This window comes from Gymnoscopelus braueri, assembly GCF_963280865.1.
Source record: "Gymnoscopelus braueri genome assembly, chromosome: 10".
Lineage (NCBI taxonomy): Eukaryota > Metazoa > Chordata > Actinopteri > Myctophiformes > Myctophidae > Gymnoscopelus > Gymnoscopelus braueri.
Window position 1 is genome coordinate 11,898,123 of NC_137611.1, and position 27,500 is coordinate 11,925,622.

Here is a 27,500-nt window from a genome sequence, read left to right on the forward strand (position 1 = left end):
AGTGTTCATTTCTCCTGTTGAGAGTGAGAGTGTACAAGCATAATATCTGAGGTGAAGGGGGTGTAAGTGATATATATTTCTTGCTAAATAGCTCTATATTCTGCTGATTCATAATCATTGCTAGAGTGTTTGTTCGGTAACCGGGGTCTCCCTGTCTCTCCAGCTCTTTAGTAAACAGAATATTCAGGTCAGGATACCAATTTTATCCAATCAGGAGAGTGAACTTATACAGGATACACTACAGCAGGGGTACTCAACAACAAATCTTGAAGGTCCACAAATACGTTTTTGAATAAGGCTAGGGTCCGCACATGCGCGCGCGCGTGCCCCCCCTCCCACGCTACTTTATTTCGGTTTTAGGGTCAATTGTGACTCGCGATCGCGGTAACTCGCAGATTAATAGCCCAGAAATAATTTTTTTTTATTATAATTTATATTATAATTTTCCCAGGGTCCGCAGAGAGGTGTCCCGCGGTCCGGTCATGGACCGCGGTCCGCCTGTTGAGGACCCCTGCACTACAGAATAAATGGAAGTGTCTGCAGAGCAGACAAAACTGGAGCTGGAACAATATCAAATTGAAGTTGATAAATGATTTGTGTGCTGTTGTGATTGGATAAAATTGGTATCCGGGCCTGAAAATGAATTTTCTGTTTACTAAAGAGCTGGAGAGACGGGGTGACCCCTATTAGTGAACAATCACTCTATAGCAACAATTAGAATAGAGAGTATGCACATGTGTCACTTTTCCAACGGGACACGCCCCCCTCATCTAGACTGAGTGGCAAAACATTGAGCAGCATGGAGCATTGTAGTTTGGAAGCGCTCGTTGGAAATCACTCAACGATCCTGCGTACCACCTGTTTCTAAATTGCACATAATGCAGGAGGCAGAGCAAGACGTTGCGTTATTGAAAACGAGCGCTTCCAAACTTTATTGACAGAAAGTAGCTCATAACATGTCTATGGTGGATTTTTGAGAAACACAAACTTTGCAGATAGAAAGAGCATCATTCAAGCTTTCCGTACAGCTGCCATGTTGGTGAGTTTAACGTCGTTTGATACAGTCAGATCTGTTTGGATGTATGGGCTGTGAAGGCCAGAAAGTAGTTTTTTGCCACTCAGCAGGCGTTCCTGCATAACGTCCGGGTACGATGATGTCACGAGCATAGCCTCTATAGTGAAATATAGAGCTTTTAACTTAAAAACAGCATGCAGTATCACTTACATCCCCTTTAAATTAACACTGAAGATTTGACTGTCAAGTCAAAGATGGCCGACCTTGTTATGTACACTGTGTGTTCTCCCATAGTGAGAACCATACAGTATGGTTACACTAGTAACCTAGATGTGTACAGTGACTGTATAATTAGTTCCCACAGTACAGTACAGCACGTCATTGTTGTGTTGAGCTGAGACGGACATGTTTGCTCTGTCCTGTCTGGCTGCTACACAGCGGCGGAGCAGTGTCAGTGAGTAAGTGGTTGCTATAGGAAACCTGTCATTAGAAGATGTTTTGCTCCCTCCGGGCCAGGCCTTGGAGGACCATCTATCAACGGAACATGCATAGGGTTAGGCACGCATGCTCTCCCTCTCTCTCTCTCCGTCTGTCTGTCTGTCTCTCTCTCAGCATCACTGAGCACACATTGACTTAAAGAAAACCTCACCGGCGTCACCGCTCAAAATACACAACACAGCATGTCATTACATTACCCAGCCTCTATTTGCTCTGCAAGGGTAGTGATCAGAAAAGGACCAAAAGGGTAATAACTCATATCAGCCCTTAAGCCTGTTATGAGTCCTATACACGAATCCACGGAGCTCTGCCCTGCGTGCAGCCATTGCTGCGGTGTCAACGCTCCGCGGACGCGACACCGCAGCAATGGCCGCCTACAGGCAGCTACAGGCAGCGCGTCTGTGGATTCGTCTGTAGGGCTGATTAGGCCAACATACTGTTACTCCCCAAAATGCGTATTGTGACTTCTTGGGACAAATGTGACCAAGCGTTTGACTGGAAGGGGTTTAAGCTTCCAGTCAAACGGTGCCGCCCCAGGCACTTCCGCACTCCAGGAATGCGGAAGCGCCCTTCTCAAACCTAAGACAAGGGTGACCGCTCCGCCAGAAAACAGTTAAAATGACGGAGGTGCGCCGTCTAAAGCGGACGTTAGCCATGAGAGGCACCACCGAGCGCCAGTTGCTGTACCGAGCGTCAGTTGCTGTACCGAGCGTTGCGAAGTCCGCCTCAGCCGACTCATTGCCGTTAGAGTAATGTCCCGGGGCCGATAGGGACAGAATCGTAACTCATGTCCCCCCTAGTCAACATGTGCCGTATTTGCCCCCCCCCCCCTTCCAGTTCAACGTTTGACTTCTTCGGACGTCCGTCCCAAGAAGTTACCCGAAGTTACCCTTTCTTGGGAGTGAGAATGCATTGATTCGGCAGTAGCTGACCAGTGCCACTGCAGCCTGAACTGTCCTTCTCCCTGAGGAAGGAATTCAGCGTGTCAAACACAGCCACCACGGATGCTGCGCCGATCAAATGCTATTTTCTCATAATCTCTGTGACTAAATAAAGTTGTGATGAACAAATGATCCCCCGGGCATCTGGCTCCTTCAATATAATGATCTAATCGGCACAGGACTATTATGGGTTTCCAACGATCTGAAATCATGTACTGTAATGTTATGTAATGTAATGTGACGACTATGTTACGCTAGTCCGTGCAGCACATTTATAGCTGTGTTTCTATTCAGTTCTGTTCCAGAGCAATTTCTCCTCCTGTGACCGTGAGCCACTGAATTAATCAATGTGAATCTTGGCTTGTGTTGTTGATGGAAGCTGCAAGGTTGCAGTGTTACATTGTCATTTGTGACCTGTCTTATGCTGTGACTCAAGACGTCGCTTATTTCGGCATAACCACAAACTGTTTTTTTTGTTGTTTTTGCTAGAGCCCAACCGATGCCAGAATTCTGGATCCGGTGCTGGTCTCAGACTACCGATTACAAATGTTTTAACCAAAATATTTTCAAAAAGTACAAAAGTAATTCTCATCAAAGGAGCAACACGTTGAGATTGAGATTGTAGATGTGCTATTTTGGGGAACTGTTCCCCCCCCCAGAATAGGGATGCTGGGGTTCAAGTGGTTAATACATCCATCCATTGTACACTACAGCAGATAACCTCAGTTGGATAGCACATGTTATGTTGCCGAAACGGATGATAAACAATCCAGGTCTCCATTCATCCACTCACCATGTGTATGGGTGTATTGGTCAGATCCAGTGGTGGAAATTAACTAGGTACATTTACTTAAGTACTATACTTATATACAATTTTGAGGTATTTGTACTTTACTTGAGTATATTATGAAATGTACACTTACCACTTTAGCCCTATTTTATACATAGGCTATTTGAAAATAGCCGATCTACAAGCTCACAACGCGTCGCATCGCGACGCGTTGTGAGCTTGTAGATCTGCTATTTTCAAACATTTTAGTACTTTTACTTTTGGTACTTTAAGTACATTTTGATGCCAATACTATTGCACTTTTACGCAAGTAATTTTTTAATTCTGGACTTTTACTTGTAACGGAGTATTTCTATAATGCAGTATTGGTACTTTTACTTAAGTAAAGAATTTGAGTACTTTTTCCACCACTGGTCAGAACGTCCACTCACCATGTGTATGGGTGTGTTGGTCAGGTCTCTAAATCACCATGTGTATGGGTGTGTTGGTCAGATCTCTAACTCACCATGTGTATGGGTGTGTTGGTCAGGTCTCTAACTCACCATGTGTATGGGTGTGTTGGTCATGTGTATGGGTGTGTTGGTCAGACCTCTAACTCACCATGTGTATGGGTGTGTTGGTCATGTGTATGGGTGTGTTGGTCAGATCTCTAACTCACCATGTGTATGGGTGTGTTGGTCAGATCTCTAACTCACCATGTGTATGGGTGTGTTGGTCAGGTCTCTAACTCACCATGTGTATGGGTGTGTTGGTCAGATCTCTAACTCACCATGTGTATGGGTGTGTTGGTCAGGTCTCTAACTCACCATGTATATGGGTGTGTTGGTCAGACCTCTAACTCACCATGTGAATGGGTGTGTTGGTCAGATCTCTAACTCACCATGTGAATGGGTGTGTTGGTCAGATCTCTAACTCACCATGTGTATGGGTGTGTTGGTCAGATCTCTAACTCACCATGTGTATGGGTGTGTTGGTCAGATCTCTAAACTCACCATGTGTATGGGTGTGTTGGTCAGGTCTCTAACTCACCATGTGTATGGGCGTGTTGGTCAGGTCCCTCTCGGTGACCAGTCTGTCCTGGTCGGTGACGTAGAGGCCCTTCTGGGCCAGGGCCTGGATGACGGCGTTGTGGCCCAGCAGCGGCTTGACGGCGTCGCTGCGGAGGATCAGGCTGCCCGCCCGGCAGTAGAGCTCGGCGGACTGCAGCAGGCACGCCACGGGGGGCTTCAGGTGCTCCTGGTTGTACTGGTCCCTGTAGAACGGCTCCACCAGCTCCTCTGGGACAGCGTCTGCATGGGGGGGGGAGAGAGAGGGTTAGCTGTCTGCTCATTTGGATCATTCAGCAGTTCAGACACTGAATGAAATGTTACTTTAACCAATCTGTATGGTAGCGCAGTGGTTCTCAACCTGTGGTGCCGGCCAGGGGGCACCCAAATAATTGGCTAAACAGATTTATACATTAATGTAAAAACAAAAACCTTCACGGTATATTTTCTTTAAAACCTTAAAGGGGTAGTTCACACTTGTTTTCTATCGATTAGTCACCCCATTGACACTATTTTTTTTGTTTTTGTGGCATTCCTAAGCCAATAATTTGATGACCAGCGGACCTGTAGGCAGCGGTTCCGGTAGGAGACACAAAGGAGACTCTTTGTGTCTCCTACCGGAACCGCTGGCGGTCATCAAATTATTGAGGAAGGAATGCCACAAAAACAAAAGAATATCCTTGAATTCAAGTCTCCATGGGGTGACTGATCGATAGAAAAAAAAAAAAAGTCATTTTGGGGGTGAACTATTCCTTTAAACAGGAACTTTAAGTATATTGATCCAAGCCAGAACACAATCGATTGATTGATCATTCAAATAAACTGAAAATAAAAATGCACACGGCCCACTAGGGGTGTGCCGATGTATCGTCCCGCGATATATCGCGATACGTTTTCGTGACGATATGTATCGTTTTGGGGGAAAGAAATATCGTTTTTTCTTTTCTTTTTTTTACAATAATAATAATCAGGTATGCAAACAGCCCGTGGTGAAAAGGGTGACAACATGTTGTTTTTTTTCGGGTCAGGATTATTTGTTTGCATTTGCTTTTTTTCTCCCCCATATATTTTTATAATAAAAAAAGTGCGTATCGTATCGTATCGAAATCGTATCGAAATCGTATCGAAGTTGTGAGCCCAATATCGTATCGTATCGTTTCGTGAAATTAGTGTATCGGCACACCCCTACGGCCCACCCATCTGACCACTTAACACGGCAGCCGAAATGCCCTGATCCAGAATGGGTTGAGAATCACTGAGGTGGAGTACGTCAATACAATATAACTAACACATCTACAGTGGGTTGGAGGTGGTCTCCCTATACTCTTCTATTGAGAAATTTACACCTTGGTGTCAGGTAGGACACCTACTTGGTTGACAATGTCAATAAAGTTATTTGAAGCACAGGACGCACCGGATTGGACATTATTCCATCATTACTGTAGTTAGGACAGCGTTGCAAATAAACGTCTCCGTCGGGAGAGACGTAAAATGGACGTAAAAAGCTTTGAAGTAATTGCCTGAAATTACTGAAAAGGCAGTAATGCTTAGTTTACACACAGGCCCACGACGATGTCACGCACCGAAAATAGCTGATCTACAAGCTCACAACAAGTTGCATCGCTATGTGTTGTGAACTTGTAGAATGGCTATTTTTGGTAAGTGACACCTTCCTACGACGAGGTGTAGTTCCAGACTCTATGTAGCATTCGGAGATTGTGGAATAGTTGTCTGGCTACGTGAGGCTAATGACAGGGTAACTAACTATAGTTACTAACTATACAACACACACTGACTGGCTATAGCTTACTGCACTATACACACCAAAACTAGTCTTAAAGGAGTAGTTCACCCAAAAAATTACTTATTTTCTATCAATTACGCACCCCATGAAGCCTTGAATTCATGGAGATTTTTTTTGTTTTTGTCGCGTTCCTTGGTCAGTAGGAGACTCAATTGAGTCTTCATTGAGTCTCCAACCAGAGACTCCGCTGGTCAACAAATTATTGTCTCAGGAATGCGACAAAAACAAAAGAATCACCATGAAGTCCAGGCTTCATGGGGTGCGTAATTGATAGAAAATAAGTAATTGTTGGGGTGAACTACTCCTTTAACACATTAAGTCCTGAGGCCGATTCTACAAATGCCTTCTAAATCAGTAGTTCTCACACTTTGAAGATTAAAAAAAAAATGATCCAAAAATAGCAGATGTACAAGCTCGCAGCGCGGCACTTGTATATCTGCTGTGTTTGAATATCTAACGCAAAAATCGAAAATGACACTCTTGCCCTCCCGGTTTTAATGTGTGATGACACAAAGACAATGCTTAGTTTACACACTGGCCTACGACGATGTCACGCACCGAAAACAAGTGGCATCGCTATGCGTTCTGAACTTGTAGAATGGCTATTTTTGGTAAGTGACACCTTCGTACGACTAAGTATGAATCACTACCACTACTCCAGTGGCTGATGATGACTGCTGGTATATAGGGGCCCATGATGCATGGATAATTTGTATTTAGTTGTGTTCATTTAGTATTTAGTAATGTAAACACAGGGCAAAGTTACATACTTTGCCTTTAAGTCTGTAGACTGTATCTTGAGAGGAAAAAGAAAAAGGATAAAAAACGGCTGAGTTCGCTCTGTCTTCAAACTTTTGAGGCAAATTTGTGGTCTAGAAAGTAGACAATTAAACCCGGGGACGAGAGACCGCAGCACCCTCGCTTATTGCATCTGGTCAAGACTGTGAACACAACAGTGACGAACAGCAGTCACTGCGGCGGTAATTAATTACACACCAGTCTTACGGTGGTCTTGTGGAACAGAAATTAGGTTAGCAAGGCCAGAGGAGCAGACCATTAGAGCAATCTGCGGCCGGTGACGTCTTACGTCGTAGTAGGAAACGGGGTCAGCGGTCTGTGAGGGGTCTTCACGAGCTCGTGTGGTCACGAGCATGAGCACGTCCTGGCCTAAGTATGATGATTCTGCTGGTGTGAATTTTTGCCCGCACAGAAGCGCGAATCAGGAAGAATTCCTCTGTCTATATACTCCAATAAAGTGTATAGTGTAAATACTCTATAGTGTATAGTCTATACTGTATAGTGTAAATATAAGTGTAAAGTGTAAATAATCCAGTAATGTGAAAATGCCTCAAAATTGTACTTAAGTAAATGTACTTATAGTTACTTCCCACCACTGTGAGTGTGTGACCGAAGCGCGCTGTGCTGTCCGCTCTAATCGTGTTACCTCAAACAGTAAATCTGATTTGTAGGAAATAGCTGGACTCACACACACACACTCCAATGCAGGACATGTGTGTCTCAAGGGAACTAGTGGCCGACGACCGTTATCGGTACTTACAATCATTCCACCGAAGGGACGGCTCACTCACAGTACAACACAGTAGAATCCTCAGTGTTAGTAGAACTTTGAAGAGTGTACAAATGGAACCAAATGGACCCGTACGGGTCCATTTGCACACTCTTCGGAGTTAAGGATTCTACCATGCATACTTTAGGGGGACTTTCAATAAGAAATCTTAATAAAATAGTTACGGTATTTCTGTAAAAAAAAAGAAGTGTTTATTCGTTTCTTTCCTTCCTTTCCTTATCTATAATTACTCCACAAAGTTAATTATAGACGTGTTTATAGACTGTGTGTTTGGCGGGTTTTAGTAATCGTCCCGGGTCTCAGTTCTGGAAGCGTAACTTGTAACTGTACTGTAACACACACTGCATTGAAGCTTTATGCATCCCACATGTGCCATCACATGATGAGTCAGACGCTCCTATGTGTGAATGTGCGTGCACGCGCGTTTGTGTGTGTGTGAGGCAGGGGTGACACACACATTTGTAAGGTTATGCGTTTCGGCGGTGAGTTTGTATTCCTTGTGTGTGGGGTCATTTCCTCTCTCCTTGCCTGTGAATCACACTTGGGAAGACGGGAGGGGAGGGTGGGGACTGAAAGGTTTCTTAAAGATACAGCTTCCTGCTCTTACAGCCAACAACATACATGTAGCAATACTATAGGATAGCTAAAAGCGCTGTTAAGTGATATTTATTTGCTGAAATAAGTGTTACATAACTCTATATTCATCGCTATAGTATAGAGAGTGTTTGTTCACTAACAGGGGTCTCCCTGTCGCTCTTTAGTAAACATAAAATACCCTTTCAGGTCAGGAGGATACCAATTTCTTTCTGGGATACTCCGTTTCTGTTTACTAAAGAGCTAGCGAGATGGGGAGACTCCTGCTACTGAACAAACACACTATACTAGCTAGGATTTCTATCAGAATATAGAGCTTTAACTTTTTAACAAAAAACTTTTTGTTTTAACTACATATAAATTGAAACATACTTTTAAATCAACCTAAACAACAACCAATCCATGTCACAAAGAAACATTAGGACCGCAACTAAACCTGGAGGCGGTTTGGCATGGCCACGATGGGAGGGCAGCCTGAGCCTTATCTCGGTCTGTGTCCACAGCGTTTAGCATACAGTACATTAGTTTAGCCCCCCACCCAGAGAGATGAAAAGGGACGATGGAAGGAAACGGCCAGGCGTTTTACCACTTCAACAACTACTTAACAGCCAGTTCCCCGTACGCCAGCATCCAGTCACAACAAGCAACAACTGTTCAAACAAGTAAAGTCACCCATCTGTTGTTAGAATGTCCATTATGCCTGACTGGTAGCAGCAGCAGAAGCCAGGCTTTGATGACACAAAAAGGTTATTTCAATGCATTTAAAAAATGTTGCTGCTCGAGGGAGGCACTTTTCAGAGAGGCGGAATACAAAAGCATGATCTACAGTACTTTGAAGAAAGTTGCTTTGGAGAGCAATTCTTCTAAGATGCAATAACATCTTTTGTCTCTGTGACCTATATTGAACGTTTGTGCTCACATCAGACGACTAACTTGCTTAACCACTCAAACCCCAGTTGACCGGCTTAACTTGTAGATCTAGATCTGCTATTTTTGCCAAACGTTTGCCCCAGAACAGGGACGCTTCATGTGGTCAAAGGTTAATGACAGGGTAGCGGAGCCGTACAGAAGCAGAAAAACACACTGCGTACGGCGGGCAGCAGACTGTCGTAGGTTACGTGAAAAAGCTGCATCGTCAAGGAAAAAAAGCCTCTCCTTTGTGTCAACCATCAAAGAGGAAATGGACAGGAAGGAGCTGGCTGCCACAGGAAGTCCAGACATGGGGAGGACTGCTCCCCTGGAGACCTCTGGGACACAACTCAGCAACACACTGGAAAACCCAGCAGTCAGCATTACTTCTATTAGCTTATTGCTCTGACTCTTTCTTAGAAAGATATGAATATTTAGTATTGAGAAGATCTTTCACCACAATACACATTTGACAGCTTCAGTACGCCTACAATCTTTCGTACGTTATTTAAACCAATATGCATGTTTGTTAATACTATATACTGTAACTAGTACATCTGCAATGGTTCGAGCTAGTCCCTACTCTTCCACTGAGACACATTAGTCGCAGATGATCGGATATCTCCGTCGATACATCTGGTGACTGGTGAAATTATAGGGGCTAAAACTGGGTGGACACTCTGACAAGACTGTATACTGATTCATCTCTGTCTCTCACTAATTAGTTACCTGACTATGCTATATAATGTTTTAAAACTGTGTATATTTGGCAGATTTAACTACAGATTACAGCAGACCAAATACTGAGTGAGTGAGCATGTACTGTATCACATTTTCCAGTTTAAAATCTTTTAAACTGGAAAACGTAATAAACGTATTTGTTGACTCACACGGATCTACAACAAAGTATAAATGTATTGTAGATTAAGATACCAATTATCTCAGAGCTTGATTCAAACTCAGTTTATTCCTCCTTTGGCGGTGAGTTGAAGGATGATGCATGTACTGTAAGCTAGGCCAAAGGCAATGCACTGAACACTAACTACCTGTCATCATTGGCCGCGTTTCCCAACGAGATTCGTAGAGATGCTGCGTTGAGCATCTGCGCAGGTTCTACGACGGGTCTTACGTGTGTCCACACAATCTGCGCAGTACCATAGCAGCCACGTAGATTTCAGCTCATGCGCTGCCTACGCAGCCTGCGTAAGAGCCTGGGACCCGGCGAAACCAACGCTCTACCCTCATTAGTAGCAGCTGGTTCTGCCCAACGTGCAATCGCTTCCCACGTCCATGGCGTTACGTTTCTGCTAAAACTACATTTGGGAGACAGAATGGCGTATCCTACTCTCCTCCTACTTCTGCGAGAGGCGTAGCCCTGCAGTGCTCTCCTACGAAGCATTTTGTTACTAGCGCCCTGGGGCGGTAGTAACACCCCGTAGCGAAATAGATCTATGAAAAGACCGACCGACCACACACACACACACACACACACACACACACACACACACACACACACACACACACACACACTTAATTTATGTATATGTATATGTATGTATATATATATATATACACACATATATATATATATATATATATATATATATATATATATATATATATATATATATATATATATATATATATATATATATATATATATATATACACACATATATATATATATATATATATATATATATATATATATATATATATATATATATATATATATATATATATATATATATATATATATATATATATATATATGTTACAGGGTGAATGGAGAACCAGGGTGATTGAAGAAGGCTCGCTCGTTTTTACCCACCCAGCAATTCTGTAGAAGAAACACTAGAGGGAGCCACAAGCCAGGCTTGTGCACAAGCACATATGGCCGTGACCACCCACACACACACAGTCACACACACACACACATGCGCGCGCACGCACACGCGCTCATGCTTTCAATGGACTGTTAAGATACTTTTATTGTGTTCTGCTGGCTTTTGTTTTAGTTTCTCCCTGACACACACACACACACACACACACACACACACACACACACACACACACACACACACACACACACACACACACACACAGTGATCCATGAAAAGAACTATTCTGTCCCTATCGGTTTACAAATCAAACGGCGCTGAGTCGACTAGTGGAGCGTCGGCCGGTCACCGCGGGCACTCGCGCCTGGAGGCGCGAGGGCGCGCTTCCTCGGCCTCAAGCTCCACTAAGTCGGCGCGCCGTGCGTGTGAACGCGTGTTCAGCGTTCCCCTCATAGATATTATGGTTCCCCTAGCTTAGCTTCCTGGTTGCTATGTGGGGGGGAACAACAAAAGACAGGTCTCCGTCGGCGCATCAAAGCCCCGCCTCTCCGCGCTCTCCTTCTCCTCCTCGGAGGAGGAGGAGAAGGAGAGAAGGAGAGGACGGGACGGTTTAAAACGCGAGGAGGAGGAGGAGGAGGAGGCTCCTCTTCCTCGCGAGCCTCGCGTAATAACCCCCCGCCTCGCAGCGCCGTCCTCCTCCTCCTCCTCGCGAGCCTCGCTAATAAACCCTGTCTCGAAAAGCCCCGCCTCGCCCCGAAGGAGCCCCGTGCCTAAAAACGAGCGCTCTGTCTTCAATCACCCTGGATCTCCATTCACCCTGTGACATATATATATATTGCGGCCGGGCCGGTGCGTAACGACAGCTTGCAGATCTTTTTTTTTTGGGTAGGGTGAGCGTCCTCTATGCATGAACCCGAAGTTTACAAATTGTACTGTACTCTCACGAATGATCTCTGATCTGATCATCTGATAAAAATATTAAGCAAGCCAAGTTAACTAAAGGACGTAAGACCCCAGTTCCCCTCACAAAGTCACAGCTGACGTCTGCAAGATATAAATGTATATGAAAAAAAATTAAACTACCAAAAGTAACGGCTTTCTATATGGTTCGTCCACTAGCCTAGCGGTCTAGGCGTATATCACACAATTTGGGAATCCAGCATGATAGCTGTCGCGGGTTCGACTCCTAGTACCGACGACCTTTACTGTGTCTCTCTCCCCTTTTACTGTCCGTCTATTGTCCTGTCCAAATAGAGGCAAAAAAGCCCCTAAATATATATATTTTAAAAAGGACGCAGAATGTCCCATTTCCCAAGTTTAATATGTATAAATATATTTTTAAAATAGCAGATTGCAAGCTCACAACGCCTCTTAAGCTTGTAGATGTAATTTAATGCATAAATATATTCAAACGTTGTATTTAGAGTGGACTGCTTCAGGACATCTGACAGTTGGCTCTGTCACCTCTTATGAGATGATCGGAATTTACTAGAATTTATAAACACCGGATCCATGCATATTTAGGGAAGCAGTGAGCTGGGATTGAACCCGAAACTCCCACTCGCCAGCACGACACGTTACCAGTCATGCTAATAAGCCTGAGCTCGATAGCCAGGTCTTTCTCGTTTTGTGTTGTTGAAAGTCTATTCTCGGAGGTGGGAAGCCTCTCAGCACCCCACCTACTCTGTAAAATACACTTTTTGGGCAGAAAATAAAATATGTCAGCGAGACGGAAATTATTTTTATTTACTCCACAGTGCCCTCTACAGATTTTGGTTAATGGTAAGTTCAATCCTACAGATCTGTAGAGGGCACTGTGGAGTAAATAAAAATAATTTCCGTCTCGCTGACATATTTTATTTGCTGCCCAAAAAGTGTATTTTACAGAGTAGTTGGGGTGCTGAGAGGCTTCCCACCTCCGAGAATAGACTTTCAACAACACAAAACAGCCTTTGCTTTGGTGAGTAGCGAAATGGTTTTGTTTATTTTTACTACTCTTGAGCACTCGCAGGGCAGCGGAATTCCTTGTACAATCGCAGAGCGAGGGGTCTTCCAGGGCGTTAGAGGGAACACACTAACGCTCTGAACCAGGGCTGCGCTGCTTAGTCCTTTATGCATGAACCCGAAGTTTACAAATTGTACTCTCACGGATGATCCGATCGTCTGATAAAAATATTAAGCATATGGCAAGTTAACTAAAGGTATATAAATGATGCTGAGCTAAACATGTTTCCTAAATTTCGAAGTTTTATAGTTAAACGTTATGATGAAAGTCCCCAGTTCCTCTCACAAAGTGACAGCTGTTGCGCTCAACATTTTTATGAATGGTTAAAAAATATTTTGAAACTAGCAGATCTACAAGCTCACAACGCTTCACAAGCTTGTAGATCTTCTATTTTCAAAAGATTTTAATACATATTAAATTTGGGAAATGGGACATTCTGCATACCTTTACTTTTGGTATTTTAAGTATATTTAATTTACTTGCATAATGGGGACACTTTAGTGTTTTATTTAACTTGCAGATGTCAACTCACCACTGTAATTTCATTCATAAATATAATATTCAAAAGTTGTATTTGGAGTGGACTGCTTCAGGACATCTGACAGTTGGCTCTGGTATTTTTATGATCCATTTCACTTTCGCAAAGGGTGTTTAAACTGCAGTGTAGCGGCAGACAGCACTACGTAGTTTACGTCGGCTTTACGTAGACTTCGTCCAGGAGGTCTTTACGTCTATGCTGTCTCGCGAATGTAGTTTTAGCACACACGTAATGAGAACCTACGACGGTGGTGCCTCCTGAAGCCAGTTTAGATGCCACGTAGAGCACACACAGCTGCCACTAATGAAGATAGATCGTGGCGGGGTTGCTACTGCGCATGTGCGTGGAGGCTCTCACGCAGCTTCTAGGCTGCGTCTGAGCTCAAAGTCGTTTGGGAAACCTGGCCATTGACAGTAAGTCAGTGACTGTGACATTGGTGCCATGACCCAGGTGAATTAGGCTGAATCCAGCTCTACATGCAGCTGCAGTACAGCCACTCTGGTGCAGTAAGTGATTATGTGTGACAGCTGCCCCTTGCTTGGCCATGGTGTAATTTCACTTTTAACCCATTAAGTCCTGAGGCCGATTCTACAAATGCCTTCTAAATCAGTAGTTCTCACACTTTTCAAGATTTTTCAAAAATGGTCAAAAATAGCAGATGTACAAGCTCGCAGCGCGGCCCGAAAATAGCGACAGTAGCCTATCTAGTTTGGATTATTGTCACTTTTAAAAAAAATGATTTATTCATTTCTTTTTGTTAATGTTTCACCAAAAATGACATCACAAAAATAACAATGCCAGGTTTAACTTGAAAGATTTGATTAAGTTGCAGCAGACCACCTTCCATATCAGATCGGTCCTCTTCAGTTGAACCGATTGAACTTTTATAACCACACGTGGTAACTCCCAGAGTTAAAAGAACACTGGGGATGTTCCTGTGCTGTGGTCAGTGGAGTGACTGCAGATGAGGCCATGGCGGTCAGCACGCACTGCCTCTGATGTATCCATTAACGTAATTAAAAATCAATGCTGATCCTGGTCACATTTAATTACATCAGGGCTATTAGGTTAGTGATAATGGCCTCTAGTTAATAGGAGTTTATTGTTGGGCCTACACTGTGTCCCCCCTGGGACTACAAAGCCCAAGACAGCCTCTGTGTTGTGATGTAATTGACACCCCTACTGTCACGTCTCTGAATCACTGTGATGTGCACACACGCGCACACACACACACACACACACACACACACACACACACACACACACACACACACACACACACACACACACACACACACACACACACACACACACACACACACACACACTGTAAATATTTATGAAAAGAATACAGCTGTGGTTTCACGCACACATGTATGGGTATACACATATGCTGTGTGTGTGTGTGTGTGTGTGTGTGTGTGTGTGTGTGTGTGTGTGTGTGTGTGTGAGAGAGATACTGCATATAGGCTGCGCATTCAAGCATCCATTGTCTCACACCCTTAAAGGTGCAGTCGGACTCGTCGGTTAGTTTCATACTTACGGACGCTTCATCCCTACACGAGATTTGAACCCGGCTCTCCCGTGTGTGGGAGACCAAACCTCTAGCCCTATTCCAAGATGAAATCCCTGCTTTCCAAGGAGAGATATTGCACTTATGAGCTTCAGGCAGTACTACTTGTCAACCAGTAGACGTATCCTGCCCGTCATCAGGGTGTAAATGTGAGTAGGGAGTCCACCTCCAACCACTGAATGAGTTATACTCTTCCATACAGACTGGTTAAAATAGCATTTTATTCATTGCAATAAGTTCTGGATTGCAGCACTGAGTCTGGGCATCACCAGATACATCCAAACTAGGCCAAGTGGTAACTGTGGACTGGTTATGAATTGGGCCACAGTTCTCAGTGGTGCTGGAAGCTGGATGTGTGTCTGTGCACGCCAGGGAGGGGAAGGAAAAAATGAGGCAGTGGAGGTACCCACAGCCCCAGGTGTGCCGAGGTGCATACAGTAAGTAATGTGGAGGTAGACTGTTGCTTTGTACACTTAACGACACTTAAACCACTTTCAGAAATACAGAAAATAACCAATCTACAAGCTCACAATGCGTCGCATCACGGCACGTTGTGAGCTTGTACATTGGCCATTTTCACCACGTGACACACTGGCGTACAATGAAATATAAAATAGGGCTTACCACCTGAACCCTAGCATCTCTATTCTTGGCATGCCCTAATACGCAAACATTCTGTGAAAATAGCAGACCTACAAGTTTGGCAAAATTTGGTGTGTAGACTGTAGTGGGGAAAAAATGGGGTGGCCAAGTACAGATCCCTGGGGAACCCGGTCAACGAAATACTTTGATTTAACTGATTGCTGTCAACATGCAACTGTTTTAACAGTTTTTTGTCAGCATTATCGTTTTTCTTGTTGTTCTTAGGTTATTTATATGTCGGCATCTTTGTAAATGAGGGTCTTCCTCAATGTTCTTTCCGAGAATCTTAAATAAAGGTTGAATGAATATACTGTAGGTGTAGGGTTTTAAGTGTTAAAGATGTTGAGAGGAGACCTGCTGCAGTATACTGACACACAGACACTAATATTAATATGACTCTTACTGTATTTCATCACCCAGCCAGCAGCATGGATAGGAGTGCGAATGCATGGACTAATCAGCCAGACTAGCATACAGTAGCACATGGTGTACCCTAACGAATCACACCCTCACACACACACTTCCCAGTGTGTGATTGCTCAGGGAGGAATGGAACGCTGAGCTTGTCGCTTATCTATATAGATGTGACCTGCTCTGTGTGACCCACCAGGCTCTGTCTGTCTCTCTTTTTCTCTCGATTTAAGAGCTCGAGTAATCTAATTATGTTATTCTTTTATATGTCTCTGTCCACACCCCCCCCTCTCTGTCTGTCTGTCTGTCTGTCTGTCTGTCTGTCTGTCTGTCTGTCTGTCTGTCTGTCTGTCTCTCTCTCTCTCTCTCTCTCCCCCCCTCTCTCAGTGTACTCAGACAGAGAGCTGTCCTTGGGGGGAGTGCCTGTTAAAAGCAAAAGTCATTAATAGATGGCATTTTAAGTCCCCTGAGTAAAGCTCAGTCTACTCAAAGTAGAGTAGACTGACTGGATGGAAGAGCAAAGCTCTGCTCAGTGAGTAGACTGACTGGATGGAATCAGTCCACCTACATGAGGCCATGTTTCCACACCACCCTGAAGCCAGGACACACATGCACGCACACACACACACACACACACACACACACACACACACGCACAGTCGCACACACACACACACACACACACACACACACACACACACACACACACACACACACACACACACACACACACACACACACACAGTCACCTCTACCTCTACTCTATAGCTGTGGTGATCAGGATGACCACCGTGTCCGTCACACACAACCTCTACATCCACATCAACAACAACAACAACAACAACACAGGCAGAGTCACAGCTGTAAGCCCAGGCCTTACAGGTGGATGTGGTAATTAGAGTGGAATAACCACAACTACAGTGCACAGATGTACCACTGCTAGCATCAGCTGTCATTTTATGCTAATTGGAACACTGGTTCTCAAAGTGGGGTCCGGACCTTGAAGGGGTTCCAGGTGGGTCAACAGCAAATCGAGGAACAGTTTAAAGATGTAGGCACTTATTTCATTTTTTGGAATGTGGGATATTCAAACATGTCGACACGTGTTGACAAATCTTCTCGTAGGGGGGGTCTTTGGCACAAAATGCTTTCAAATGGGGGTCTGTGGCCAAATACAAATCAACTTGGCGGTCCTTTGATATGAAAATGTTTTAGAATCACTGAATTAGAAGACATGATCTCAGCTGTGCCACACTAAAGGCTTGCAGTAGAGAGGGAGTCGGTTTGACTGAATGGAAGATGTTGTTTACTATGGGCTTATTATATAATAGGCAGGGCCTGCATGGCGCCTTAAGTGAATATAGTAGTGGCATAGTAGTAGCCTGACCATATCAAGTTAGAGACAATTAGCCAGCAACAGGTTTAACCAATACGTTTGTCTGTGACACTGACTGACACACACACCCACACACAGACACAGACACAGACACAGCCACACACACACACACACACACACACACACACACACACACACACACACACACACACACACACACACACACACACACACACACACACACACACACACACTACACAGCATAGGCTAATGCAGTGGTTCTCAAAAGTGTGGACCAGGGACTAGTCTCAGGGTTCCTTGAGGGGGTTGAGGTGGGTCCTTGAAATCTCAAAGTTTGAGAACCACTGGGCTAATGGAAGCATGTCTGTAGCTTATTGATCAAATCTGGTTGTTTACAAAATCCCCAATTTAAAAAAAAATACATTTAAGGTTATATAGCCTATATATAAAGGTTAAAATAAATCAATAAAAAATATTTAAAAAAAAAAAATCCTCTGCTCAGTGAGTAGACTGACATGGATGGAAGAGTAAAGCATATCTGAAATTAGCAGATCTACGCGATGGGACACATTGTGAGCTTGTAGATCTGCTAGTTTCAACATCTTGAAAAAAAAGTGACACATGTGCATGGAATGTTTAAAAAATGAAAACAAGCGGCGCCGCCATGGACCTACCCGATCCGAACGCCTTGGCCACCAGCCATGTCAGGCTACATGACGTCTTGGCCCGGGTGAAGTCATAGTGATCGAACCCAGTGATCGTGGGCACTATGAAGGTCCGTCTCATCACGCCGTCGACCACCGCCGCATCACCCTGCATGTTCGAGGCTATACCTCCCTATACCCGTTGAACTGCTGCTGCTGCTGCTGCTCTGCTCAAGTCAGTCAGTCAGTCAGTCTGCTGGAATCCCACCGATGACATCCTGTCCAGAGGAATTCGATGCACCAAATTTCCTTTTCCTAAAAAAAAAAGGGGGAAAAAACTTTGAATGCTGGAAAAGAGCAACGAACGCACGCAGATCTACCCAAAATGCATCCGTTAAAACCGTTACATGTGAAATAATAGGCCTATAATATCCTCAGTGTCATCATGTCCATATAAATATGTCCCGATATTAAACCCTGTCTGCGGCTGTAATGAAGTTTAGCGTTTGTTACTTGCAGGAATCGTAGAGATTTTCTTCCCAGGCGTTATTATGATATATCTCCAGGTTGTCCAGCATAGCGGATCACATATATATATATATATATATATATATATATATATATATAGGATGCTGTTATTACCAGGCCGTTGGCAAGAGGAGACAGGCGGGACGTTTCAATCCATCCAAAACAACACGGCTTCACAAAACGGGCAGAAACGGTTCGCTTATGTCCATGATTTTCCTTATTTTGTATGTCTTTCTAAATGTTCTCTCTCTCAGCCTCGGCAGAGCGGCTCCTCTGCGCCTTTCCTTTCCTGCCGCACTGTGGAACGTCGGAGACGAGAGCGCGCGCAGTGCGCATGTGCGCTCCACCCAGCCTCTTCCACCATTGCCCTGGCTGATATACATCATGTATTATATGACAGTCATGGATGATTTTCAACATAGTGTTTGCACTTTTGGCTTTTTTGGCCCGTACATCTACATAATCGTTCGGATTTCAAATATAAAGTGCTTACCCTATGGCCACGGATGTTACAATACTGTTCGGGCCCTCAAAAGTACCTGTATCTTCCGTATTGTCCAATAAAAGGCATTTTAATCCGATTGGTGGCCATTTTCTCCAAATGCTTTTGACTACAAGACCCTATCGGTTGGGAGGTGTATTGCACTCTGATATAACTCTATGAGAAAATAGCCACCAATTGGATTAAAATGCTTTTTATTGAACAATACGGACTATACGGGTACTTTTGAGAGCCCGTATATAATTTCAACATCCGTGGCCATGGGTTAAGCACTTTATATTTGAATTATGAACGTTTGTAGATGTACGGACCAAAAAGGGAGAAAGTGCAAACACAATTTTGAAGATCATCCAAGATGGTCATGACAGATATGACCGTCTGTGACTGTGATCCAAGGCTACTTCCACCACGGACATAAGTTAACGCATCTATCCATCCATCCATCGCGCGCTTACAAAATAGCCGATCTGCAAGCTCACAACGACGCGACGCGTTGTGAGCTTGCAGATCGGCTATTTTGTAAGCGCCCGACACCGTCGTACGACGGTGCGTAAATTAGGCATTTTCACGATGATGATCCATGCTGCTTCATCCTCCTTCTCACTCCTTATGGAAGTCATTCAGAGGTGGAGTCACACTCACACACAGTGGTGGAAAGTAACTAAAGTGCATTTACTCAAGTACTGTAGCCTACTGTGTCACTTTTGAGGCGAAAAAAACGATTTTAGTGCTAACGAGGATAGGTAAAGCATCAACAACATGCTATCTAAATAACACATTTAGCATGTCATGTGTGGTCTAGCAAACAGCTCTATCTACAGTAAGTAACATAGCAGGCTAATATGTGAACAAGTAGGCTAATATATATATATATATATATATATATATATATATATATATATATATATATATATATATATATATATATATATATATATATATATATACACACGCTGCGACGTGTTGTGAGCTTGCAGATCTGCTATTTTCAAAAGATTTGAATACATTTTTTTTTACATAAAACCCTGCATGTGAAACGGGACATTATGCATAATGAGTATTTTTTTTACTGTTGGCACTTTTAAGTATATTTTGATGACAATACTTAAGTAAATTTTGATTACCAGACTTTTACTAGTGTTTCTACATTGCAGTATTGATACTTTCTATCACTATATATATATATATATATATATATATATATATATATATATATATATATATATATATATATATATATATATATATATATATATATATATATTTACATACAGTAGGGGTGTGTGTGTGTGTGTGTGTGTGTGTGTGTGTGTGTGTGTGTGTGTGTGTGTCCAGTCCACCTGTCATTTCAGGGACATGGTGGATTGAAAGTGATGACATGGCAGAATCCTAATGGATCCAGAAGGAGCTTCTATCAACCATGATGATCCACGAGCCCTAATGGGTCTAATTTAGGCCGCTCATTACAGAAGTGTGTCTGGAAGGAGTCAGATGGACCATGCAGTGCAACTTGATGAAAGTGCCACTTCTGAGCATATTATATAGGTGAAAATCCTTCTCAACATTTTTCAAAATCTTAAAAATGTGTCGAAAGTAGCAGATCTACAAGCTTACGACGCGTAGATGTGTTGTGAGTTTATAAATGTGCTATTTTTGAATAGCTGAACTTGTAGGACTTAAGTGGTTAATTAGAATACAAGAATGCTCGCCCCAAAACATGCACGCTCCGGGTCAAATCCGGCACCTCGGAACGGTCGGAAAACTATGCATAAACCTAACTCTATTCCTAAACGTAACCTCTGTAAAACTATGCCTAACCCTAAACGTATTACTAACCTTAACCTCAGTAAACAAATACAAGAATACAGGAAACTGCTGGGGGTGTGTTTTGGGGCGAGCGTTCTGGTTACTGTTAATTATCTCTCAGTCATAAGCCATCAAATCATATGCATGGACGCTTCTCAAAACAAATCCTCTGAAAGCCTACTCTTAACCTAACTCTCTCATCGGAGATTAGGCTAAATCATATTCTTGAGATCATAATCTAGACATTCACTTTTGAGCAGCTGTAGATCTAGATCACACACAAACATGTATGACTCTGTGATTTTCCATTTAAAGAGCCTAATGCTTTGTGTGTCAGTTGGCAGTGGTCATATCTGATGGCTCAATTAACCACTTGACCATTGAGCCACTTAACCACAAACAGATTCTAAATTATTTTGAAAAAATGTCCGATCTACAACCTCACGACAGGTTGCGCTGCAACACGGTGAGCTTGTAGATCTGCTATTTTCTTGACAAAATTGTTCACAATTATTGTTCACATTTTTGCCTATAATGACATGCCCCAAATTGAGATGCCATGCAGGGTTAAAGTGGTGAAATCTCTTTTTACACGAGTGGCCAACTCTGTGTTGTGCATGGGGACATGTTTTTATGTGTCTATCACAGCTTTATACCTCAGTATCTCAGGAGGGTAAGATTGATTGATTGAATACTTCATTAGTCAGAAATGTAAACAGCACGTGGTTCAAGACATTAAGGCTAAAAGGATAACACAAAAAAAGCCCTGGGGACTTGTTTCCATTGTGGTCCTACAGTATGTATTCAATTAATCAATTTAGCATAACATATTAACACAATAATACATGTCATCAACAAAATACAAACACAGATGGGACATTTACCTCCCCTAGTGGTCTCCTGATAGATGTTTTTTCGGGCCAATTTTGAAAGAAACAAGTGTTACACATTCTTTAATGATGGTGTCAGAGCATTCCACATTTTGGTGGCAGAGCAGTGGAATGAGAATTTTCCCATGTTTGTTCTAAATTTGGGTGGTACCAGATCATGGTTAAAATAACATGGTTAACCCATTAAAACCAGGAAAGCATCTGCTGTCATTTTAGATCTTAGCCACTTTAACCATTATTATACTTTGGCTATTCAAAAATAGCAGATATACAAGCTCTTTTAAAAAATTGTGACATTTTTTGCTTATCGTTCAATACACATTTTTTACTCAAATCTTTGCTTCTGGGGGTCCCTGGAACAAAATATTTTGATATGGGGGTCCGTGGACAAATAAATATTATTTTGGGGGTCCTTGACATGAAAAGGTTTGAGAACCACTGACATAGAAACATATGTTTTTCAGAAAAATGTTAGGATTTAGAACACATTTTTAGAATCGGCCTCAGGTCTAATGGGAAAGAAATACACGCACCTGCATGAAACAACACAGGGCCACCTCAGCATATTGATCCATATCCCAGAAATCTCTCAGTCGTCTGGAACCGTCAGAAACAATGGTTTCCAGGTGGTTACTCCTGGAACTCATTTGACGGCTATATTTCCCAGAGTCTTGGTGAAATTCTTGTGCAACAAGACTTGGGGAGTAATATCCTGTCGTATGAATGTATGAAGATATTCGCTCGCTGGCCTTCTTGTGTGTAGATTTGACTGTAGTGTTGTTGCGGGAGCTGTACAGTTGGTCATGTTTATGGTTTTCTCTTTATCATTTTCAGATGGTCTTATTGTGTCAGAGAGCTCAGAGGCATGCCTGGCATATCCTGCCGTAGGGGACAACAGAACAGGTATGTGCTAAACTATGGGCCCCCTCCACTGTCCCAGGACCCATGTTTATTGAAACTAGCATCTTACATCAGTGAGTTCAGCCAGGCCCAATTGGAATTAGCATGTTATTTCAACAGATGCTAGGTTCTTTGTTTACCTGGTATCCTATAGTTTCAATTTACAGATTGTTATTTCGATAGTATATTGTTTAGAATGATGCTAGGTTCTTGATTTCCCTGGGATCCACTGTCTCTCTGTAATCTACAAGCTCACAAGCAACACAACGTGTTGTGAGCAGTCATAATCCATCAAATCATGTGCGCGGATGGCTGCTTCTCAAAGCAAAACTTCACAAAGCTTTTGATTGATTGATGTAGTTTATTTAGTAAGACATGAGAATAGTACATGACAGTACATAACAGTACATGGAAGTACAAATTCACAATACAAGGTCTACTAAACTGGAACTCTCATTAAGCACGCAGCTTGTTTAAGATGAGAACCCCATGCACACAAATCATGATGAGCTTACACTCAATGGTGGAAGAAGAACTCATGTAATTGTTTTAAAGTAAAACCACAATGTAGAAATACTACTCTGTAACAAGTAAAAGGCCTGTACTCAAAGTTTTACTTGAGTAAAAGTACAAAAGTATTGGCATCAAAATATACTTGAAAACGCCTTGAAATGTCCAACATGGCAAAGAAAAACCATAATGCATCCAAGTGGCATTAATCATAAGAAACACACACACACACACACACACACACACACACACACACACACACACACACACACACACACACACACACACACACACACACACACACACACACACACACACACACACACACACACACACACACACACACACACACACACACACACACACAGACTGAATGGACAACTCCACTCCACTGGGAAAGGTTTGTTGATACTATTGATCCAGAAAGTCCGATGATGTCAAATGACATGTGAGATAATTTATTTCATCATAAAAATCTTCCCTATAACTTAAATAACTGTTTCTCAATGTAGGGTCCAACATGGGCGTACACTCTCAGAGTTAAATAGTTTAGTTTAGTTTATTAGGGGGAAAAAATCCAGTCGTTCACAGATTTTTATTCCTGGAAAAAAATAGTATTTGACTGATGCCTAAGCTTATTACGTCTACCCTTTTGTTATTTAAACTAGCAGAAAATAGCAGATCTACAAGCTCACAATGCGTCTCTACTAGTAACTAGTTTTCAAATAATTGTAGTGGCGTAAAAGTGCAATATTTGCCTTTGAGATGTAGTGGAAGTAGTAAAAGTACAGAAAATTGGAAATACTCCAGTGAAGCAAAAATACCTAAAAAGTGTTCTTAAGTTCAGTACTTGAGTAAATGTATCTAGTTACTTTAGACTACTGTAATTCTAGTGAGGGTACCTGGATGGATGACACAGCAGTTTACCCACAGTTTACCATACTCGGTATGGATGCATGCATCAACACTGCCTCCTAGTGCCTGGAGCTGGTATACACAACCAATTAGGTCAGAAAATAGATAGCCAGTAGATGGCACTCTTGAGCTAAATATATAACTATAAACCTCTTAGAGACATGAATGACAACAGTTGGACTACACAGTAGAAATATCCCCAGCCTGCTGTGTATTCAATATTTTTTTTTTTTATCAGGTCCTTTTCTCTTCTTGTGTGCGTGTGTGTATACTATGTGTGTACCTGCATTGGCTGGGGTTGGATAATTGCAAGGTAATTTCTTTAAGCCAGCTGATGAACAAAAAGTAAATTTAAGAACACAGCTGTATTTGTATATAATAATAACAATAACAACAACAACACTAATGACTATTTTAATAGTTTTTTGTATACACCATTGTTTAACTAAAATGATCTATGATTGTTTTTCCTGTGATAACCTGAAAATGTTTTATGAGAAGTTTCCTATGTTCCTTATTGATCGTTACAGATGCAGAGGTGAAAGAAGTGCTCAGATGTTTTACTTAAGTTAAAGTAGCAGTAGGCTACCACAATATAGAAATACTCTGTTACAAGTAAAAGTCCTGTGATCAAAATTACACTTGAGTAAAAGTAAAAAAGTATTGGCCTGTATCAAAGTCAAAGTACTCATTTATGAATGTCGCAAGTTTTTTTGTTTGTTTTTTAAATCTTCAAAAGTAGCACATCTACGAGATCACAGTGCGTTGCGTCGTGAAACTGTACCTCAAAATTGTACTTTACTACAGTACTTGAGTAAGTGTACTTGGTTACTTTCCGCCACTGCACAGACGTGCTATGAGTTTAGTGTTCACAAAACATCTTCTCGACATAAGAATCAGCATCACGTTATAGCTTGTCATCAGTCATCATCAGTCAAATCCTCTCTGCATGTAGCCCCGCCCAAATCCACCGTCATTTGAGAGTCATTGCCGATCATGATGTACTTGGCGTGCTCTATGTGGATGTTGCCTCCTGACCACAGCCTGCCATCCTCACCAATCTGCGGTGGCATGAAGCCACTGGGAACGTTTGTAAACTGGGGTCCCGTGTGGGGGTAATGCTGCTGTGGGGAACGCTCTATGTAAAGCTGTTCCATGTGAAGCCTCACTTTTTCCTGCTCTAGTAACTTTGCATTCCTGAGCTCCTGGTTGTACAGCCTCTGCTGCTCGTTAGCTCGCCTCAGTCTCTCCTGTCGCCTCACCTGCTGTCTGACTCTCTGCTCTTCATCCCACAGCCTCCTCTGCCTGTTGACGTTTGCAGACGACATACATTTTTTGACCTTTCTCTCGAAGTATTTCTCCTCTAAGGCTATGAAGGTCTGCAGGACCATGGGCCGCCTCTCCCGGGGCATGCAGTTCTCACGGGGCAGCAGGGGGATGACGGTGTTGTACTTGTGTGTCTTATTGATGGAGTTGACGAGGGCAGTCTCCGTCTTCACCTCCAGCAGGCGGGTGTTGAAGTTGCGCGTGAGCAGCAGGAGGGTGAAGGCCGAGTTGTTGATGGCGTCCTCGATGCACTTCAGAGTCCCCCTGCCCGGGAGCTCAAAGTCTGCGGTGAAAGTCGCCCCTGCGCTGACACCCAAGGACTCCAGTCTTTCTCTCATACTCTCAGCCATGTCGATGTCCTGTGGCGCGTGCAGGATAACAAACGAATAAAACACATCCTCCTCCTCTTCCTCCTCCTCCTCCTCTTCTGTACTTCGCTCCCCTCCACATGCCTGCACTGGAACTTTGATCTCTGGTGTAAATTTGTTTGCTGCAGCAGGTGCTGGCTTGGGTTCAAAGGTTGGCGCTGTGGTCTGTGGATTCTGATTCGGCGCCATATCACCCTGTAGCTTATTACCTTTTGCTGATAAAGTGGCTGAGCCGGGAGTGTCCATGTTTACATCTCTCTCTCCTTTAACCAGAGGCGTTTCATGTGATTCACACAGAGTGTCCGTGGAGGAAGCAGTACGCCCAGCCGGCATAGTTTCCGGGCCGTCTTTTTCAACAAGGTGTGTGGCGTTAGATGGCTCGGGGTCGCTCAGTGTCGCTGAAGTAGTTCTGTCAAACCTGGCAGTTGAGGGAAGACTAATCTCTAGGTGGGTAGGATAGGAGTCAATGGAATAGCTGTCATCATGTAAAGGGCTTGGCAGATCCGATGGATCCACAGAAGACAGTTTCAAAGATGCGATCTTGTCTTTGTCCAAAACCCCTGGGAGTTCATTGTAAAACCTAAGGACGTCGTTCCACATCCACTCTGCAACGTGGGGTCCACAGACTAACTTAGCCTCTTCTCTTAGCTGATCTAAACAGCCGTATTCCAAGTGCTGGCGATCCCTTGTTTTCTGGCAGTTTGCGGAAATGGCTTTCTTATAGGCCAGGTCTCTCAACGGTGGATCACACAGCCTCAAATTGCACAGCACTTTGAAAACCCTGGCCAGCTCCACCGTCCCGTGATCTGTAGACTCCTCCTGACAGTGAGCAGCACATTGAACTTGGAAGGCGTCCAGCTTGCCACCGCTTACGTGCCACTTGTCAGCCAGGTAGTTAGCAAGGCTGCTATCCTTTAGCATCTGTAGTTGCTCCTGGACCTGTGTGTCTCTCCGAAGCAGCATGAGACACAAAGTATGCACTAAATCTTCTTCAGGGCTCTTACCCAACTGGAACGTCAGGCTTAGTAAACGTTCCTTTGGCACCTCGCTCAGAATCCTAAGGATATCTGACAGCCCCGTGCCCTGTTTTTCCATCGTCTGAGCCTCCATTGTTTCGGGCTAGAACTTGATTCTATCAGAATATACTCGTAGTGTACATGGATCTTCACCCAGGCTAATCAGATTGTGGTTTCCAACATCTGTTCATAACTTTCATCTCCAGGGCTTTGTAACGTCATTCATTATGCCAGCCTTGCTTCTTCAACAGAAGGCACACTGAAAATTGATACAGAAACAAAACAATGAACCACTTCAAATTTCTCCAAACGGCCAATCTACAAGCTCACAACGACGCATGCAACGCGTTGTGAGCTTGTAGATCGGCTATTTTTGAATAGCCAAAGTATAAAATAGGGCTTGGTTAAGTCACACATCATGTTGCATCGTGTCCAGTGAGACTGTTATTCATATTGTTTTATTGCTATCAGTGCATAGCTGCATGTACTGCAATGTAGGACTGGCATTACATGACATGTTAGCATACATGTATAATATGTTAG

At 43.2% G+C, this 27,500-nt stretch overlaps 2 protein-coding genes across 5 annotated transcripts in view; both read right to left on the reverse strand.

Annotated features, from left to right (window-relative positions):
- The window catches only part of camsap2b (calmodulin regulated spectrin-associated protein family, member 2b), a 73,081-nt gene extending 54,067 nt beyond the window's left edge, over positions 1-19,014 (reverse strand). For 2 of the 4 annotated variants that reach the window (XM_080439011.1, XM_080439009.1), the window contains exons 1-3: positions 18,839-19,014; positions 18,227-18,511; positions 4,274-4,533 (exon numbers count right to left, since the gene is read on the reverse strand). In XM_080439011.1, coding sequence (XP_080295137.1) covers positions 4,274-4,533; positions 18,227-18,371 — 405 coding nt within the window. In that variant the 5' untranslated portion in view covers positions 18,372-18,511; positions 18,839-19,014. Of the gene's footprint in view, positions 1-3,247; positions 3,253-4,273; positions 4,534-18,226; positions 18,512-18,709; positions 18,737-18,838 lie in introns of those variants that run through there. The other 2 variants (XM_080439010.1, XM_080439012.1) reach the window with 2 other exon arrangements.
- Positions 19,015-24,179: 5,165 nt separating this feature from the next.
- The window catches only part of ticam1 (TIR domain containing adaptor molecule 1), a 3,656-nt gene continuing 335 nt past the window's right edge, over positions 24,180-27,500 (reverse strand). Inside the window, exon 2 of the mRNA XM_080439390.1 lies at positions 24,180-27,216. Coding sequence (XP_080295516.1) covers positions 25,168-27,051 — 1,884 coding nt within the window. The 5' untranslated portion in view covers positions 27,052-27,216 and the 3' untranslated portion in view covers positions 24,180-25,167. The remainder of the gene's footprint in view (positions 27,217-27,500) is intronic.